The sequence below is a fragment of the Cicer arietinum genome, chromosome 6, assembly GCF_000331145.2.
Source record: "Cicer arietinum cultivar CDC Frontier isolate Library 1 chromosome 6, Cicar.CDCFrontier_v2.0, whole genome shotgun sequence".
NCBI lineage: Eukaryota > Viridiplantae > Streptophyta > Magnoliopsida > Fabales > Fabaceae > Cicer > Cicer arietinum.
This window is the reverse complement of record NC_021165.2, coordinates 2,210,678-2,231,928: the sequence shown is the minus strand read 5'-3', so window position 1 is coordinate 2,231,928 and position 21,251 is coordinate 2,210,678. Positions and strand designations below refer to the sequence as shown.

The 21,251-nt window shown below is 27.8% G+C and overlaps 1 protein-coding gene across 2 annotated transcripts; it reads right to left on the bottom strand.

The window, feature by feature from the left end:
* Positions 1-461: 461 nt before the first annotated feature.
* Positions 462-7,420, bottom strand: LOC101511355 (histidine kinase 4). Of its 2 annotated transcripts, none has more exons than XM_012716613.3 (12): positions 7,069-7,420; positions 5,566-5,963; positions 5,144-5,377; positions 4,874-5,043; positions 4,387-4,605; positions 4,106-4,292; positions 3,947-3,998; positions 3,615-3,844; positions 3,339-3,437; positions 2,438-3,156; positions 1,416-1,919; positions 462-1,029 (listed from the first exon to the last, which is right to left on the bottom strand). In XM_012716613.3, exons 2-12 carry the CDS (start codon positions 5,908-5,910, stop codon positions 774-776), a joined length of 3,015 nt encoding a protein of 1,004 aa, XP_012572067.1. In that variant the 5' UTR covers positions 5,911-5,963; positions 7,069-7,420; the 3' UTR covers positions 462-773. The 2 variants fall into 2 exon arrangements, with proteins under 2 accessions (XP_012572067.1, XP_012572068.1); XM_012716614.3 differs by lacking the exon at positions 7,069-7,420 and adding an exon at positions 6,349-6,500.
* Positions 7,421-21,251: the final 13,831 nt, after the last annotated feature.

Genomic DNA, 21,251 nt, shown 5'->3' with positions numbered 1-21,251 from the left:
AACTATCTACTAAAAGAAATTAAAATTTATAGATGCGACTGCCTATAAAAAAATTATATTTTAATGTAAGATATGATGATTAGTTTTTTAAAAAAAGGAATATAATAATTGAAAATATATTTAAATGAAAAATGATGAGAAGTACAAAAAGTTAATAAATAAATGATAGGGGTCCCCAATGTAGCTGAAGAAGTGGGTGCTGGATTGAATTGGAGCATATGATGTCCTTATTTACGGGTAACCAACTTCCGTATTCAAGGAGCAGGTAGGGTAGAGCGTAGAGCCTGTACTTGTTTGTAGGGGAGGGGGTGCAGAAATCATTTTATGACTAACGTGACAAATGGATTAAACAACTCCAATTTGATTTCCAAATGAGTTATTGGAGATGCTCTTAGCACTAAATAAACATTATCAACATTTTCAAAATCTTAAGATGCAATTATACAAAATTAATAACAATAGAAAAAACCCTTTCTAATAGGGAAGAAGTAAGTATTAAGATGCATAAGAAAAATAATGAATTTACATAATTTTCCACATCCCTTTTGAGAATCTATACACAAAGCTATAGGAATGAAGAGTTATGAGGTATATAAATCATGTCCAATCAAACTTGAGGTTGGTTAGAAATGAAAACTGCATCATCATACTTGAGTATCAAGAAACCATCCTCATATCATATTTATTATTGCTCTCTGCATGAAAGCATTAATAATATGAAAAATTGCCAGTAGTGAATGAACATGCTTAAATTAATTAAGTTGCTTCTTCTGTCATGAGTCTATTGAGGTAATAGGCTTGGCTTTGAAAAACTTTGCAACTGCTTGATAAAGATTCTCTTCCTCAAAAGGTTTTGAGACATATCCATCCATACCACATTCTAAACAAGCTTCATATGTTGCGTGGATTACATCGGCTGTCATCGCCAATATAGGTATATGAAACTCGCTTTTCGTGTCATTTCCTTCCCTTTTCTTCTCCTCATTTGCCTTCCTCTCCATTTCTCGAATTCGACTAGTTGCTTCGAACCTGCAAGTATTGTAATAATATTTAATTACACGGTTTATCATCGAATCTCATGCATTGGATAAACTTGTAAAACAATACAGATTGACAACAAATTCAATAATACTATCTTCTTTCTTAATTTCTTTGATATAGTCAACATGATCCTATTCTATATTTTAGGGACGGAATTAGTACATAACTGAAAACTTGTATGGCCAACATGTTTCTAAGTTGCAAAAGATTTCATATTAACATAGCAGCTATCACATGTTTAATTGATTAGTTTCATAAACAAGATGAACACAATTCAGATTATCTTCAAATAATACAGAAAAACATAAAATATTATTATATATATGGATGGAAAATGAGAAAATATCAGTAGTAATCAATGCAAGCATGGGTACCCGTCCATTTCCGGCATTTGAATATCCATGAAGCAAGCATCAAAATTGTGAGGGAATTGAAGCATTTCAAGAGCAGCTTTGCCACTATCTGCACACTTCGCATCAGCTCCGAAATTCTTCAACGCGCCAGCAGCCACCCTACGGTTCACCCTGTTGTCATCAACCACTAAAATTTTCTTTCCATAAAGAAGGCTTCGAACTGTAGTTGAACCATTAGGCATGTCCTTTCCTAGCTGTCTTTTCTTGCCTGTCCCCAAAACTTGCTGAAGACAAGCACCAACCATACTCGCTCTCAGCGGCTTCATGATCACGGTATCGCTAAAACCTGCCGATTTAGCTTTATCGAACTCATCGTTACTAATATTCGTCGTGAGAAGGATCAGGGAAGGCATCTTAAATATATGTCCATTCTGTTTCCAGTCTAGTTGCCGGACACCAAAGATCCCGTCTTCTCCAGTAACCCACGAATCCTTCTCAACAAAAATAATATCGGGTTGGAATATTCTGCCACAACCAAATAGTTTAACTCAGTCAATGAACTGAAGTAAATGAACCACACAATATGAACAAATGCAATTTTTCAAAACACCAAATATTAGTTGTCATTTAATGTTATGAGGAGGTTGGTCAACCTCAGAAATAAACATAAGCATATTAAAAAAAATTTAAGGAAAAAACATAGTCCTTAACATTTATTCACTAAAAATAGCACTTTTACTTGCTTCCTAATTACTCCTTCGTTCCTTTTGTGGAAAAAAATAATTGTTTCTGTTTATTTGTTGTTTTTAAAGTTCAATGCAGTATTAACTACTATTTCGTTAATACTACCCATAACTATATTTATTGCAGAAAGAATATGTGAAATGAGATAATAAATAGTCAAGGATATTATAGGAAAAAGATAAATAACTTCATCAAAAGTAACAATTTATTGCTTTTCTTTTTGTATGTGTAAATAACCTTAAAATGACAACTAAAAAAGAACGAAGGAGCAACAACAAAAAGGGAAATTAAAAACTTACCCTGTGGTCAAAGAACCATTTTTCCCACATAGAGAAACAGCCTTATTGACGGCATTAGCGACTTTAGCTTGTATCCCTAGTCTCTTCAAATGGTACCTAGTCACAGCAGCTCTAACAGGTTTTCCATCAACCACAATGGCTTTAAGACCTCTAAAACTAGAAGGTAGATCTTCGAAATTAAGCTTCTTCACGTCGGTGGTTATTGAATTCTTCTTAAATATTCCGAAATCCGCTGAAAACGAAAAGGTGCTTCCAACTTGGGGCCGGCTTATAAAACTTATCTGACCACCCATTAGTTCAACCAAGCACTTACTGATACTCAAGCCAATGCCAGTACCACCGTAGTTTCGAGAAGTTGAGCTGTCAGCCTGCACAAAAGGCATGAAAATCCTATCTTGAGCCGAGAAAGGAATTCCAATTCCAGTGTCTTCCACACACACCATCAAGGTGACTTGCTCATAAAATTCATTAGAAGCAACTTTTTTAGTCGAAGCATCGCAGAAAAATTCTTCGTCGTCAATTAGATGCTTAAAATTATCCCAGTTGTTACGTTCATCAGCTGCTTCGCATCCACTTAGGGTTTTGAGATTATAACTGCCAGATTTATGCACAATTTCTTCAGATCCTCCATTTAGAAAAGTCTCGATGTTTCCATTCATTGTTGACTTTCTCTTTTCAGCTAAATGGACTTTGACAAATATATGTCCTCGCTCAGTAAACTGCAGGATATCGAAGTTAATCAGAAACGTAATCAACAAATACCATGCTGATAAATTACGATGAACTTGAAGGATTCGAACTTCCCGTCACGCTTCTTTTTTTTAAAATTCCAACACAACATGCATATTAGTAATGTAAATGCACATAACTTTAGGCAAATAATTTTGAAAATAGAACTTACTTTAACAGAGTTGCCAACAAGATTTGTTACTATTTGTCTGAATCTTCCAGGATCTCCCATAACAACATCTGGAACTTTATCAGAAACAAACACTGCCAGCTATATTCCCAAACCATATCATCAAGTAGGAAGATTTGTACATTGAGATCACAGTAGGAACACCACCAACCAATTGAATAGGAACAACAAATGAAAATGAAGTTAGATCATCAATTAAAGAAAAAAACTATTAAGTGAACAATTAATGAAAATGAAGTTACCAACAATTAAGCATACCTCTAAACCTTTGTGTCTAGATTTCTCTGAGAAAAGAGAGAGGACATCGTCTAGTATGGAACGAAGGTCGAAAGGAACTGCTTCCAGCTCTAATTTTCCGGCTTCAATTTTAGCTCGGTCAAGCACTTCGTTTATTAATGCTATGAGAGCCTTCCCACATGCTTGAGCTGTCTGAGCATAATCCCGTTGAGTTGAATTCAATTCCGTGCGTAGAAGCAGACCAAGCATTCCTGTCGTAACATGAAGTTTAATAACAAGATCAATAATGAAAAACTGAAAGGTACGAAAGCATACGTTGCATTTAAGGCACAAAGAAAGAATTTTGAAGTTACCTAAAATGCCATTCATAGGTGTTCTAATTTCATGAGAGACAGTAGCTAGAAACTGACATCAAAAACAAAATTTCAGTTTTAGTTATTGTTAAGCAATCCAAGGAAATATTGAACGGTTCTAATAACTGCCATCGAGTAACGATGTGTCAAGAAAAGCACCTGTGACTTGGCAATATGAGCGGCTTCTGCTTGCACTTTTAGTTCCTCCATTTTGTGGAAATCGTCCTCTACTTTGACAATATGCTTTCCGGCACCATATAAAATGTAACCTACTAATAAAAGAATCACAAAGAATAGGAATGCAGTGGTAAGCGCTATCCAATTTGTCGGTGCCTTCTGGTGATACCTGTTCATAAGTTTGATCATAAGCATTTGCTGACAAAAACACAAACTCCTTCAAGAAGAAAATGTACAATACAATGGCCAGAAGAAGAACCTACCTACATATCATTTGATGTTTCCTGTATGGATCTCCAAAATCAAGCTTACTTTCGTGGACAAGAGAAACATCACCTTCCTCGTATTGGTTTCCATACATGATTAGCGGGTCAGTAGAGTTTGTTATATCGAATACATTGACCAAAATTGCTTGATGACCAGCAAGTTGACTGAGTAAATTCTCCACAAGAGACTCGACGTCAAAGGGTCCTCCGATATATCTGCTTCCAATTAAAACGTTTATTAAACACATCATTCTATTGAAAAGCTTACAGCAATCATAAAGGAGCAATATTGAACCATCAACTTATTCTCCTAGTTTTCCAAAGAAGCGTGTAAATAAAATGACATGCATGCCAAGTATCCACTAGTGCTTTATAAATGCATTATTTGTACAATAATGTACCTAAGATTTAAACTAAACCCAACATAAGATAAAAGATTCTCAAAATAAAAACTAAGCCAAAAAGAAGTGAAACAAGGATATACCCTGCGGTCGCTTTAATGAGCTCTTCTGTTGTTGGGTTTGAAGGGAGCTTATATTTGTAAACAGGAAATGTTAAAACCACACCAAGATGATGTGAACCCAACAGCCTAAAAGGGCTAGTCAGAACAGCTTTCCCGGTAGCCCTAGCTCTCAAAATGTTCTCTCGGTCCTCCTACATCGTGCAAATGAGAAGTTGCAGTAAAAAAAAAGTCTAAACACATAAAATCAAGCATAGACATAGATATGGTTCACAGGTGTTGTTTGTTCTTTACCTCTCCCGACATCATATCGATAGACTCAAGGTAAGAGACAGTTTCCTGAGCAAATATGACCGGCGCATACTCATCCCTAACCTGTGAAGCCTCTCTTTCCATTGTCTTTATAACCCATCCATGTTGCTTCTCAAATCTGTCTCTTTCATAGTTAACAACTCTCTGTGCATAGGCCACTCCACTCAGTAATGGCCTTTCAAACGCAGTCCTAGCAGTATATTCTGCAAATGATTCCTATAGTGAAATGATCAAACATGTTAGAACAAAAAACACAGAGATTTGATCACAGCTTAGCGCTACAAATTACAACTTGTGTGTCTAATATACAAGATTATCCCAACAAAACAGTCAACAGAAGACACAGCAAAGATAGAGTCTTTTCATTTCCAAAAACAGAAAGATAAAGTTTTTGAAGCACAAACCTGGTCAATAGCCGAAGGGTTTCTGTAATAATGAAAAGTTGAAACAAGGATGGCAAGAGCATGAACATGGTTAACACTAACACTGAATTGATCTTGCAACATTCTAGCCCTTTGATCACAAAGACTACCCAAAATCTCTTTCCTTCTCACTTTAGTATCAGCATCCATTTTGCTATAGATGCACCAACCAATTATAGCCATCAGAAGAATCCATAGCAACAAAAACTTAAGAAGCCAAGCTCTATGTGCCTGAATAAATGTGTATTTTCTTTTGTTCCCATTTTGTTCATGTAACTTCAAATCCAAAGGGTGTTGCTGAGTCTGCATCTTCAATTGAAGACCCATCACCAACACTAAATCTTTTTCTATTTATCTCTCTTAAATCTTCTTCTTCATATCTATCAAAGTCCCAAAAACAATTAACAGTGTAGTTTATATAAATAGGAACTAGCTTACTTTGTTAAAAGCTGAAAGTAATCTAAAAATCTCAGACACTTTTTCATCTAATGGTTGAAAGAAAAAGCTCACAGAACAAAAAACCAAGTACAGCATCATTACACAGCATTGTTTTGCGTGATTCAAACCAAACCAAGCCTCGAAGAAAAAAGAATCAAACTAGTAAAAGCAAAATCAAAATCAAAACCAAAACCCAGCATGATGAATGATTGGACTATTTCTTTCATTATCTCTCTTAAAGAAGCAAAAAACTACTCCAAAATTAAGATAATAATAAATAAAAAAACAAAGAAAGAAAGAGAAGTGAGAGAATAGAGGAAGAATTACTAATAAAAAAGGAAATAGAGACAAGCATGGGTCTCAAAAGATGGAAAAACAGCTCAAATTCCAAAGAACCACTCTCTCCTTTCACCCAACAGCCAATATTTGTGTTTTTTAAGGAATTAAAAAATGTTGTTTTCTCTAATCATGCTCTATAGGCGTGAATTTATTAAATACTACCCGACTCCAACATTTTTTATTTTTTTACAACTTTTATAATTTTGAAAATTTTCTTTTATGTTCATTTATAAAAAAAATACAATATACTCTTTATCTTTATCTTTATACATTAAATTACGATAAATTTTTCTTTATAATTTATTTAATTAAAAAATATTCATATATTTTTTTATAAAAAAATAAAAGTAATTTCATATACTTAAATTTCAAATTGTTTATTCTATTAAAATCGTGAAATCTTGCTACGGTTTATTTCTTAATCAGAATTAAAATTGTTGGTTCAAGTAAAAAGCTAAGTGAGTTAAATATTTTGGAGTAATTTTACTATTTATTTTTGAAAACAATTTATGCGAGTTGCGAGCATATTTATTTGAAGTAACTAATTTAGAAAGCTGTGTATAAAACTTTTAAAAAGACAAACAAGACCACGTTCACACAATATTATAAGCAATAAACCAAACATTGACTCCAAAAAAACACACACAACACGATAAGAAAAAGACAGAAAAAAGGGTTGTTGAGATATTAGAGAAACAATGTTTTTACCTGTACAATGAACACAACCTGTTTTGTTGGTTCCTCTTGATCTACACTTTTTATTTCTTTAAAACACAATAACTATATGCAAAATCGAATTTTAAAGATTTTCCTTGATACGATGTTGTTGTTGTCTACCTTCTATTACTAGTCAAGTCAAAACTTTTGAACACTCTCTTTCACTTCAACAGTGTCATAAAACTTGAGAAGAAGCTTTAATAATGGAAGACTAAAAATCGAAACTTTTTCACATTCTGAATCTTGTTTCTCACCTGGGTCTTTCTCACTTATTCTACTTTTTCTGTGTTCCAAACAAAAAAAAGAACAAGGAAGAAAGGAGAGAGAAAGAGGAGAGAGAGAATCGCTATCACAAATCTGAACGATAATGACTTGACCATAATGCGCGGATCTTATTCCCATATGAAATACCCTAAACACCCACCCTTTTTATATTTCGAATTCCCAAAATACCCTCAACGGCTAATTCACACTAATTAATTAATGTTTTGTAATTGTGATTAATGTACTGTGCATTAACTTTATAACCGATATTTATAGTGTTCTGTTATGTTGATTGTTGGTAAACAGTTAATTTAGTTATTTTTTAGCTCATCTTTGCAACAAAATATTAATAACGGTTTAATTAGTTCCCTATTTGTTTAGACAAAATTCATACTGTATTTGTTTGTGACTTCATTAAAAATAAAAAAAAAGGTAGAGTATACTCTCTACATTTCCCCATCAAATTTGATATAATCTTATCGAGAGAAAAAAAAAAACTTTGTTATAGTGTTCTGTAAAAAAAAACTTTGACTTTTTTTAGAATTTTTATTTTTTTTATTTTTTTTGGGAAAAAAACTTTGATAGTCCAATGTATGTGTGGCACCAAAATTAACTATATGCTCTTTTTAGAATAAAACACAAGTAGATTGAATAAATTATGCTCACTAAAAAATGGTTTATTGCATGTTTTCAGTTTTAGGATGACTAAAATTGATTTTATGAAAACGTTTTTTTAAAATTGATTATTAATTAAAAGTGAGTTTTATTTTATTTTATTTAAAAGTTACTTTAATGTAAATTAATTTATTTTTTGATATATTTATGTAAAAATAAGTTTAATAATAAATTTTAAGATAAAAATTACATTTTAACTTAAAAATTAAAAATTGTAACTTTAAATAAAAATTGATTCTTGAAGCAATATCAATTATAGGCGACAACATTTAGATATGACAAAATCAAATTTACACATTCAGAATAGTTTTAACTTCTCCAAAATTAAATCAAATATGCACTTCATTCATACAATTTTTATAAAAAATAATAATTTAATTCTAAACAAAAAAAAATTATTGTTTAAATTATTCTCAATTATTAATATATTTGTTCGTTAAAAATACAAAATGTTAAATTAAATTAGAGTTATTTTAAAGAAGTAACTAATACTTGTTTATATTTCATTTAAAATATGATGTTAATTTTTATTTGTAATTCATTATGAAGAGAGTCATCCACTTTGACACACTTGAATGTCACAATCACATGCATAATGAACTTTTACGATATTAAAATGAATATTAAAGGGGCAAATAGAGCTGGAAAAACAAATTGAGCACAATGTGACTCGTGAATCAATTTGAATCGATTTATTGTAAATGGGAACTTTTTACATCTTTTAAAAATTATCAACAATTGAGAAAATAAATATAAATATTTTTTATTTATCAATTGACACAAATATTTGGATCTCTATTTACATCCACTTTAACTCAAATTTGAGTATAAAATTTCATAGCATTATATAATATAATTATTATTAGAAATTTACAGACTTTAAATTTAAATATGAAATTTGATGTTCAATCTTATAATATCGATATTTATCTATTAAAATAGTATTTAAAAACAAGAATTTTATAATAAATAGATTATATTTAAATTTTATTTTAAATCATCAACGAAGTTGATAGTTCTATTTATAACCATGCATTGAAGTAAATATAAAATTTTAATTATAACAAATATTTTTTACAATATAATTAAAAAGTAGAACAGCCATTTTATATGAGAAAGTCATTTACAGTGGAAAAATACATGAGATGATAATTCATTCTCATTCCAGATATAAAACCAAATATCAAGGTTGAAGTGGTTGAGAGAGGGATGTAAACAATAACTACTTTAATGGCATAAGAATCATATCACAACTATTCCTTCAATGGGGCATAGTTTAAAGGTGTGGATGATGTCAAATAATAAGTCAATAAACATTTTCATGCTTTAATTTTTTTTCTTTCTGATTTTGGTGTGGTCCATCCTACATTTGACAACTTTTGTTCATGTTTCACTTGAGAAAATATTTCATTTAATTCCTCCTTTTCCTTAGAGTAAATTAGTGTGTACTAAAATCTTGTGATATGGTTCTCTAGTGTCATTTGCATTAAAATTAGAAGTGGGGCCCAATATAATTTTAGTACGACATTAGGAAATTTGTTTTTGACCCAAAAAAAAATACACCTCTATTAAGAAGATACAGTTATTAACTGTAATGAATGGGTAAAGTTGTTAAAAGAATAAATGTAAATAATAGTTTCGAGTTAATATTACGTATATAAAAAATATGACTTAAATTTTCAATGTTTTAAACTTTTTTATGGTTTAGGATCATTAGTTCTATTATTACTCTTGACATTTCAAGAGTCTATGCAATAAATTTCTTAAATTAATTTTTTTATGCTTTGAAAATCAATCAATAGTATTCACTCATATTTAAATTTATGTCAATGACAAATACTAATTGTGCTCCAAATACATTAATTAATGATTTAAATATATCAATTTTACATGAAAAATATATTAAAAGTTATGTATTTAAATTTGTTATAGTTCAAATTTTACTATTTTTAAAATAAAGTAACTATTTTTTATCTATTAATAAATACTCCAAACACACTTGTCAGCAAAATCCATAAATAAATTAAAAAAACTCACACTAATGCAACACATCCCTAGTGGAAACAACCTTATAAATAATGAGTGTGCTCATAAAGTTGTCAACCCTTTGGATTATTGATTCAACTAACATAATGTTTGTCAATATATGTTTTATCATTCAACAATAAAAGTTTATGTCTTAATAACTTTATAAAAATTTGTTCTTAGAGATTTATGTCAAAAAATATTTTAAATAGTTTTTCAATATCTTTTTTATATGCAGTCAAGTGATATAAATACTTTATCCATTTGTTGAGTTAGGATGCTTAATATTTATTGACATCCAAAAGACCTAACTAAAAATCGTTTTCAGTAAAAAAAAAAAAAAAAAATTTATTTAATAAAATTGTACAGATCTTCGAATCAATTGAACTAAATGAAACTTATAAAAAATAGTAAGAAAATGACAGATATTTTTCATTCGATGTATTAAAATTATGAATAAATCAGAAGATTTTATAGAGATAAAAATATTAAGATATACACAATTTTGATTTATCCTTATACTGCAACCCAATATTTCAAATTAGAAAAAAAGAAAATTAATGGATGTTGATCAATCAATTAGATATTGAAAACGGCTTGGAAACAACATTTGCAAGCTTTGATTTTGCGTCCATACCCACGATGATGAACAATTCCTAATTAAATCAGAACTATTATTAATAATTTTGGATTAAACATGTTTAAACGAAGCAAATGCACCACCAGTTTTATTAAAGACAAATTATATAATAATCGTTTCTTTATTATCTCCCTCATCCAATAAAAGAATAGATACATGTTACTCTACATAATTTTATAGTTTTATATTGTCTAAACTCATCTAGCATGTGGATCTAATAATCCTCATTTCAATATATTCAAAAAGTATGTTGACATAAATTTCTACTATCAATAAACAACAAAATCATCTTACTTTTGAATTACTTTTATTTTTCAACGTTTTAGTTTTTTATGATCAAAAGAAAGCTTAAAAGTGTTTCGACACAAAAACAGTATTCCTTTTGAACACAGGTTGATTGATTTAATGGCTATATAGTAGATAGGTAGGCAGGCAGATAAAAGGAATATCTTGTGAATATGGAACATAATCTCAAAATGGAATATATTGTTTGCATTTTAGAAAAATAAAATTGAAAAGTAAACTATTTTTATATCGTGATTGCTTTTGTCCTTCTAAAGTTGACTCCCCAAATCACTTCATTTTTATTTCTCCAAAAACTAGATGGTTTGGTACTTCATTTTGAATATATTTATTTCAATAAAATTATCAATTTGGATGAATAAATGGGTAAGAATAATAGAGAAGAAGAAGCGTTTAGTTTTTGTGAGATGCAAAGTGGTGAATTTAGTGGGGTTGTCGGCCATGTGAGATGGTAGTACAAATGTACTACTACTAGAATATATCATGGCACAACAATTTCTCAAACAAAAGTGTTGGATAAAAATAAAATGATGAAATGTGTCATGTTGCCCATTCACATGGGACAGGTGCCTCTTTCCTCTTCATCCATATGCCCTTCTACTGCCTTGTCTCCTAATCCCTTAATCCTTGTGTCATTCATCCATACGACCCTTTCATGCCACTAAACTGTTTTTCTTTTTTAATTCTAATGTAATATTTATTTATCTAAATTTATTAATTGAGAAGAATATAATCTAAAATCTATAGAAATTAAAAATAATAAATCTTTAAATAACTAAATTAATTGTATAAAACAATAAAAGTTTATAAATATGATAAAATTATATTAAAGAAATTCACAATGGTAAATAAATACATTGATAAGATTCAAGTTCTAATCCAACAACTCAAATATGAGACATATCTCACTAATTCTAATTCATTTCAAAGTTGTCTCAAGACTGTTATAAAGTATTTAAGAAGGATTTACCTTATTTATAAAATGGACCAAAGGCCAAATCTCTATACCTATATTGGGCTTACACCACTTAACCAAAATTATTACAATTCAAATTAAACACAAATAAAACTAAAAATTATTATAAAGTCTTCACTTAAAATATTCTTTGTTTTTCCTCCTAATTAGCTCTTTTTAGGTCGTTATCAACTAAGTATCGTGTGCTCTCTCCAATCCTTCTACTCCATCCTTATTCATTCTACTTCATCTTCCTTCCTTTATGTTCCTCCTACTTCATCCCTTTTCATCTTCCTCGCCGGCGTGCTCGCGTTATGTGCCTTCGTCGACGTTTATATGCATTGTTCGTGGGTGTCTTTGTTGTTGCACCATTCGTTGTTGTATGTGTTGTTCTTTGTCATTGTCATCGTTGTCGTTCTATTATTAGTTTGTTATAGTCGCCGCCAACGTTAGGTCAATTTCTTTATTTTTCAATTTTAGATTTATTTTATAATTTTATTATTCAACACGTGTATCTGGAGTTCACATGTTGATAGTATTAAAGTAATTGATTAAATTTGCACTAAATCTCAGTTAATCTAATACTACAAAAAAAATCAAATAACATCATTTCAAGAGAATGAATAATAGAATATTGTGCTCGGACGAGAAAATTACAAGTAAAATATAAAGAAGAAAAAACTAAATATATATAAAAAAAATACATAAATCACATATTTTTAATGAATAAAGAGATATAGGAAAAAAATACCGAAAAACGCAGCTACCTTAGTTTTGTGAAGAACAAATATTTAATATTTGTGAACAGATGTCACTGAAGTTCAAATTATATTTAGATGTTTTGTATAAAAACCGATAAAAATGAAAAATGACACAAAATGTTATCGATTTTTTTTACAATAAACAACACAATTATCTAAACCATTTAAGATTTGGACGACAATGAATTTTGAGATTAGAATTCAACAGAGCATTATAAAATCAATAACTTAATATAAGCAACCAAGTAAATTTCTTCAACACATGATAAGTAAGTTGAGAAATTTTCGTTTTTATATCTATCCAATTACAAATCATTTATTTGATTTTTGGACGCAAAAATCGACTATTAGGGTTCACGAAATTGACTAAACTCACCCGTTATGATCATTTGTTGAATAAAAAAAGAGAGAGGTTTGCAAGAACCACTATTAGATGATCACTCAAAATCCTTTTGACTACAACCAAACATCTTTGGGGTTTTTATCAAACACCTTGAGAACAAAATGCAAAACACATAAAAGACAAGACAACACATCACAACAACACAAACAGAACCATAAACCAAGCGATGAGAGAGCTTTTCTCTAGAATTGTATATTAAAACATGTTGGAGATATATGAATATTTTTTAATTACGGTAAGGTAAAAAATACGTTCAGATCAGATTAAATTTTAATTTTTTTTTTCCAAAATCGAATAAAACGGCATATATAATTTAATAACTAACATTTACAAAAGAATGAATTTAAGAAACATTTTATGAAATTCATAACTAAATTGAAATGTTCATGTTTTTAGATATCAAATTCAGAACATCTTACAAATTTAGAGATCATTTGATGGTTTATTCTTTATATTTGATAACCTATTTATTTGCTCTTGTAGCCTTATACCTTCAACAATTATTAAGTTGTTATTATAAAACTTTGAAGAAAATGGGGAAATGAAGATATAGATACATCCTTCACATCTATCAAAAGAATATGTGATAAAAAATACTAGTATTATTCAAAATCTTCAAACACTTTTCCAATTGTTTTTTAGTTCCATGTATTGGAGTGAATTTTGGTCAATAACCAAAAAAGCTAATGCAAAGTCTGAAAATTATTCACCATTCGCTTTTTCTTTCTCTTTATTTCTTTCTTTCAAACTCTTAAACATTTCTTTATTATTTTAAGAATTGTATTAATTTTTATTTTTTATAAAAAAATTATAATTTTTAGTCCTTATAAAACTACGGTACAAACTATTTTAGTTTTTAATAGAATAAAATATTATTAAAATTTTAAATGGAATTTTGTAAACATGTTAAAACATTATTCAAAGTTCATCGACACATATTTATAGTTTTTTAACTTTTAATAAATTACATTGAATTTTTTTAAATGTTATATATTCAAAATAAAAGTCTTTAAATTATGAACATATAAATTAAATATTGAACTAATTTTTTTTGAATGAACTTTTTATAGTATTGTAAACAAATATATAAAAAAAAAATCATTCAAATATATATATATATATATATATATATATATATATATATATTTTTATATTCCAACAAAGACAAAAAATGCTATATATATATATATTTTGACATTCCAACAAAGACTAAAAATACTTGCATAATAATTTAATAGAAACACTGATTTAAATATGCATTCAACTTATTTTAACATGCACTCAACTACAAATATGTTAATTTGACACCATTTATTTTGCCTACATATTGAAAAATATAAATAAATAAATAAATAAAATCATATATCAATAAAATCTAATCGGGAATCAAATAAATTTTATAGTTTCCACTATAAACTAGTAATAACTAACTTCTAACAATATGAAGCCATCGAACACTATTAATTGGTATCACTGGTACAGATAGGCAAAATTTGGTTCAGAACTAAACTTGAATGTAAATTGGATTGAACTGGTTTTGGTTTAACCTAAATCGAACTGAAATGACTTTTAAACCAATGGACCGGCTCTATGCAGTGAAATATAAACCAAATTATTTTTAAGTTAACTATTTTTATTCAAGGTGAACTGATCAATTACAATATCCATTGAATCGAAACTAACTACTTTAATGTCAACTAGATATAATTTTTTTTTCTAAATGAAGGATAAAAAAACTGTTTGAAGAAAATTCTTCAAGAGTTCTCTGATATAACAATTCAATGCAAATAAATCCATATAAAAATAATTAAATTTAAGTATTGTACAAGGGAATGTTATGACTACTATGAAATCAATAATCCAATTTAAAGGATATTAGATGCTAAATCTATCAAACTCATTTTGTAAAATTCAACATAGTAGCATCAATATTTGGCTACATTTCATTGCGATTCTAACGATATCAAAATTTGAACTTTGATATTAATAAGTTCAAATTATTTAGATTTGATTGCACGTCAATGACACTCCCAACCAAAAGTCAACCTTGTAGTTTATGAATTTACTTGTTGATTTTACTTTAACTTTGACATAATTTACATTCACATAAAGAACAACAGCGCAAGGATAATTGAGAAATAAAGTAATAATAATTAAGAAAAATAAGCTTATGTTCTTATTAACTAGAACTACATATCCAAATCAACACTTAAAATAAGCTTAGAGCTTGAAGATGGATGAAGTGGTGAAGACATAAAGAAGCTTGTGTTGTTGCTTTTTGTATTCAAAGTATGCATGATTGAATGCTACTCGTAAAGGGAGGGAGGGAGGCATGGGGAGAGAAAGAGAAAGGGAGAGGAAGAAGGGGAAAGAATTTTGGAAAATAAAATTTGATTTTGATATGTAACAATTAGTTTAGTTTGGTTCTAGTTTTTAAAAATCAATCAGTTAATAAATGAATTTTAATAAAATAATTTAATTTTTAATTTTTATAAATCAATTCAATTCAAAAAAAATTAAGTAATACAGTTTACTTTAATTTTTAATTTTTTAAAAACTCCTAAACATCAAACATATACATGTAAACTTATTATTTTTTGAGCATTTATTATTATTTAATATTAGATGTCAACGTTTGAAAGAGGAAAAACATTCTAAAAGTGAAGCAAAGTGTTTTTTTATTTTTTATGTGGTGTAGTTTATGGGTCTAATCACCAATTTAATTTAAAATTTAGATTACAAACATTTATGTTTATGGATCAACTTTCTTTTGTATGTTTGAGACAGGTGTATTTAATAAACAATTAAATTTGTTTATAATATGTGATGTTTTAGTTTGCATCTTACGGAAGAACAATTTTTTATGTCAATCTAGAATTCTCAAGTGATTTAATCTTAATCACACATCTTCGATATAATTTATACACGAACTTTTAATATTCAAAATATTTTAGCTCAATCTATGTAAAACAAGTAAAAGGATTAATAAGTAAAAAGTCAAATTTAAATAACTTTCACTGTTAACATTAAAAAACCTTTATTTTTATTTTTATTTAGGCATTGTCTTAAAATTTATTTGAAGTCTGGTAGAAGTGTTTGACTGGTTTTAACTATAGGCAGAAAGTGATATATTTATTTATTTGAAGGATGTTTCCGTACTTTTATATTTCCTTAACATGTTTGGATAACATTAACCTTAATATTGTATATGCAGCTTTTATAAAGTATACTATAACTTTTTATTTTCGGTATCCGTGGCATTATTTATTAGGGCAAATGATGTTTACAAAATGATTGGAGTCCTAATAATCACACAAAATCATTGACTCAACCCTTAGCAAAATGGGTATAAATTTTACCGATTTCAAAATAAATGGAGATGTTCATTAATATGGTTTTGATGCATATATGTATAATTAATGTGTTCAAAAACTATATTAATGAAAGAAATAAAGAATTTGAAAAATAGAGGTCCTAACTATAATAAAAATGTTATTATTATCTTTGGTTTTATTTATTAGAAAAATGATTAAAAAATAATATAAAAATTAATGTACTAATTTATTATTTTAATTTTTTGATTATGTTTACATATATATTTTTATTAAAAATTGTAAGATATTAAATACGCACTACTAATATTTAAAAGATTAATATTTTAAATAAAAATAAAAAAATAATTTAAATAATAAATAAACCTTCAAAGTCATAATTTTTTATCATGTATAGAATGAAAAAATTTGTATATATATAGTACTAGAAGGAATAACTATACCATCAATAATTGCAGAAAAAATAATTAATAAATTATTGTTTTAATTTAAAAAAATATAGAACGTTATCATTTTAGTATTTGATTCTGTAGAAAATTCAAATTATCAAAACGTCAGTTAATTTAGTCTTTCACGTCAAAAAAAATTTATGATAATAAATTATTTATTTTAAAGATTATTTTAATTATTCAATAATTAATTTAAAATTATTGATAAATCAGAGACCAAATATATAAATGTTCTACAGTTTTTTGAACTAAATTTATGATTTGCTCAAAATAATAATACAGAATTTAAAGTGACCTTTCAAATTCCAATAGGTCATATTCGCCGTGCATGCAAATCAAGGCTCATTCCTCACTTTGCAGATTGCACCAGATCTTTCCCACACGAACAGAAGCAAATAGCCAAATATATTTTTTATATTTAGAAAAAATAAAAGCTATATATACATATTTTCTCTTTTTTATTTTTTGAATCAAGCTATATATACTTCAAAAATTTGGACCTTTTCCTTTTATTCTCTCATGAGAAAAGAGATAAAAACACAAATAAATTTTTGTGGATATAAAATTTATAAATATTATTTTTATGTTATTTATCTCTATCTAAACATAAAGAAAAAAATAAAATAAAATGAGAGGATTCAAATTTATTATTAAACATATATTTTTTAACATGCTCATTTTTATTTATAGAAATTCATGCTTCCTTCATAAAATTGGTAGCATTGACATATTTTGGTAGGTCGGATTTAAATTTTAATCAACAGAGGAGAGAGTGTTTATAAAAAAAAAATGTTTTATTAGCATTCATCTTGTATATTTGATATACAGTAACTTGGAGAAAGGACCTAGGATTCTTATTCACTTTCTCAAATGATTTTAATTATTTTAACTTGGTCTAATTCGAAAAAGTTTTCTTCCACGAAGAATTGAAAATTTTCCGGATCAGTCAAAATATCTTCAGATTTTGGCTTAGTGCGTTTAATAAAAAATTAATGAGCTGTAGACGAATTTATAATGGAGTATAGTCAAACACCAAAAGACTTTTTATTACAGAGTCAACATCAAAAGACTAATTATTTGTTTTATTTATAAAAATAAGGTCGTTTGGTGGTATCATAAAATAGATTCTTACTATTTACTATAATAACGAACACATTTGTAACAATAATGTGTCCTATAAAAGTGTTATTTTTAGTTTTTCATATGATTTTAATTTTTATTCTTCTTAATTTTGTTTTCTAATTAATAATATATATATAAAATAATGTATTATTATTTTTTATTTTGTATTTATAATAGTGAGAATACAAATAACTAATAAGTTAATTTAATAAAATTAATAATTTTTATTTATTTATCATATTTTCTTGATCCACGTGAAATAATAAAAAACGACAATAACTATGATTGAAATATAGATTGAAATGAGTAAAGTATATGTAAAAACAAATATAAATACTAAAGTTTATTTGATACTCTATCCCACAATTCTTGAAAAATCATTTTTACTCTTATTTTCATCTTTTTTAAGAAAAATTATTAGACCCATTTTTTACCCTACACAAATATGAATTTGTATGGAATTTTGTTTTTCAAAAATCGAATTTAGAAGTTATGAAAAAATTAATTGAAAAAAAATTGTGTATACTAAAAATTTCCAGTATATAAAACAAATTGAGAAAAAAAAAAGTTATATAGAATAATTGTAAAATAGATTGAGAATAATTGTACATACTAAAAATTTTAAAAACTCAAAATTTTAGGCACATAAAAAAATCGAGATTTTTTTTTCGTACTGAAAATTTTCAAAACAATTTTTTCATTATGTAAAAAGAATTGTGAAAAAATTTTGCATACTAGAAATTTCAATATTAAAATTTCTGATACGTATAAAAACATAGATGATACATCAAACAGATTGATTTTGTTTAAAAAATTTGTATTTTTTATAAGGTATTTTTGAAAGTTTATACGAAAAATAGGAAATGTGGGGTGGGAGTTAGGATATGGGGGTATGAAATCTAATTCTCTAAAATAAGAGATTAAAAAATGAAAGATTCTTTCTGGTCCCGACTATTTAGCCCACATTAAGGGCCACAGATTTGTCCACTTCAACTAAAAAATTATCATGTGCAAAATTCGAATGACTTAAATAGTAGTTTTCTTTGCTCCTTTTGAATTATCTGTAAAAAATTGTCTTTTTTAGTTGGTTCGTAAAACAACAATAATAGATATAAAAGAAAACTTAATTTACTAAAAACACCAACAACAAAAAAATATTTCACTAAAAGTCAAGAACAATATAGTATTATTGTAGTGCTTGTGTGACGGACCAAAACTAGAATCGTCGGTTCAGCTCCATTCGAGAATGTCATATGCCAACCAAAATCAATATTAATTTCGACTCCACCTTACTGCTTTGAAGAGTAAATGCAATCAGATTCTATGTGGTGTTATGTATTATAATTTTATTTTCTTTCGTTGTCTCTAATGTGATATAAGTGATTGATTTTTTTATTTTTATTTTTATTAATTAAAGTAACAAATATCAAAAAGATAGGTCGAGGCATTGACCCACATAGTTCATAATGAACGAACCAATCTTGTTAAAACATGGTTTCATAACAAAGTGGGTTGGATCCAATTGGCGCATTCATATGTAAGGATCCTAGGAGCATCTCCAACAATAGTAGCCAAATGAGTTCGTCCGACAGCGTGTAGTTATGTAAAATTCAGTTTTTGACGAGTTCACATTTGAGTTGTGCCAACCTGTCATCACGGTGCTCTCAATAAAGAACAGTACTTTCATAATTTAATAATAATAAAATTATAACCGTTATATTTTTTATTAATTTATTAATAATAATAAATTTATGACAGTTAGTGGGTTTTATTTAATGAACACATTGAGTTCACCATTGGTGTAAAAAATAAACGAGTTCCTTCAAAATGATGTGGCACAATAGATCTTACTTAATAAACCTATATTGAGTTCACCGTTGGAGATGTTCTAAATACCAGAGTTGTTCTAACAGCTATGTTATATAAAAAAAGACATTTAGATTATGTCAAGGAGTATCTATGCCATAACAATTTCTATAGTGGTTTCACCAGTAGTTTATATAAAATTAAAAAAAAAAAAGAAAAAAGAACAATGTTATTTGAGTACAAAAAGTTTAGATACCAAACACCATGCAAAATACATTTAAACTTAGTGTTAATTTGATCGAAGGAGTGATAAAATAATGATATAAAAAAGAAACTAAAAAAAAAAACTACGTTATAAATTCAAGAGAAATAGTGGCATACTTTATGGACTATATACGCAATGCTATTTGTTAGAACATGTCCTAAATAACAAATTACCACAAAAAATATCACAAATCACTAATCCGAATGAATCTCAACTCTACAAAAACATGATATAGTTTATAAACCCTTCTGTGTGGAGATTGTGCAAACTAAGGGTGTTAAGTTGAGAGCTGGACAACTGCTATTATGATGAGTTTGGAGCTTTTTCACTTTAATGTATATGAAGCTTCAATTTATAGTTTTTAATCTATGATGATGATTTTGGTGGTTTCCAAACACATACAAATCAGGTGCACATAAAATTTCCTATAATTTTGCTTCATAGTCAATATGAAATGTTAGGGAGATATTTAAGGTGTCAATGAAAACGTTAAATCTCAACGACGTGAGCATATATTCGGTGAGTTATATGTAAAGATATAATTATAAGATATTATGAATTATGTGACTTTTTTGAAAATCAGTAAACTTTTATGATTCAATTTATCAAAAACTAAAAAAAATAAAAATAAAGGGTATTGTTGCTAACACAATTACTACTCAATCAAACGACCTTATTTTTTTCCGTTAATTATATGTACAAGAAATAGTTTATTGTTAGGATGAATGAAATTAAAAAATATAAATATTGTATTATTCTTGATCATTTGTTATATATAAAAATTTAATTTAATTCTTAAAATTAAGTTTTGGTTTGATTATTTTTCATTAGTTTCTATAATAGTTACATGTATTGTTAGTCATTCTCAATTATTAGATTTGATGTTAATATATACTATTTTTATTTTATCATTAAGCTTATTATTTCTGAAAGAAGAAAAAAACACCTTACCCTTCTTTTTTGTCTACGCACCCTCCCCCTTTTAAAAAGTAGCTCTCCTTTTTTTGGTACAAAAAAGAAAGAGGAGTTGGTCAGTAACAGAGCAGTTGTTAGTACATGATTCGGTCCATTTTGTAACCAATGGACTCGGGTGCTACTTTACACCCTAATTTTTATGAATATCCATCAATATTCATTTCACCAATACAGTTTCTATAACAGATGTTTCTACAGT

Excerpts from the sequence above, each read along its gene's own strand:
- LOC101511355 (XM_012716613.3), bottom strand. The coding sequence starts at position 5,910 with ATGGGTCTTCAATTGAAGATGCAGACTCAGCAACACCCTTTGGATTTG. Across the intron at positions 3,845-3,946 it reads ACCTATGAATGGCATTTTAG|GAATGCTTGGTCTGCTTCTA; the intron begins GTAACTTCAAAA and ends ATGTTACGACAG. Across the intron at positions 3,157-3,338 it reads TTGTTGGCAACTCTGTTAAA|TTTACTGAGCGAGGACATAT; the intron begins GTAAGTTCTATT and ends GATATCCTGCAG.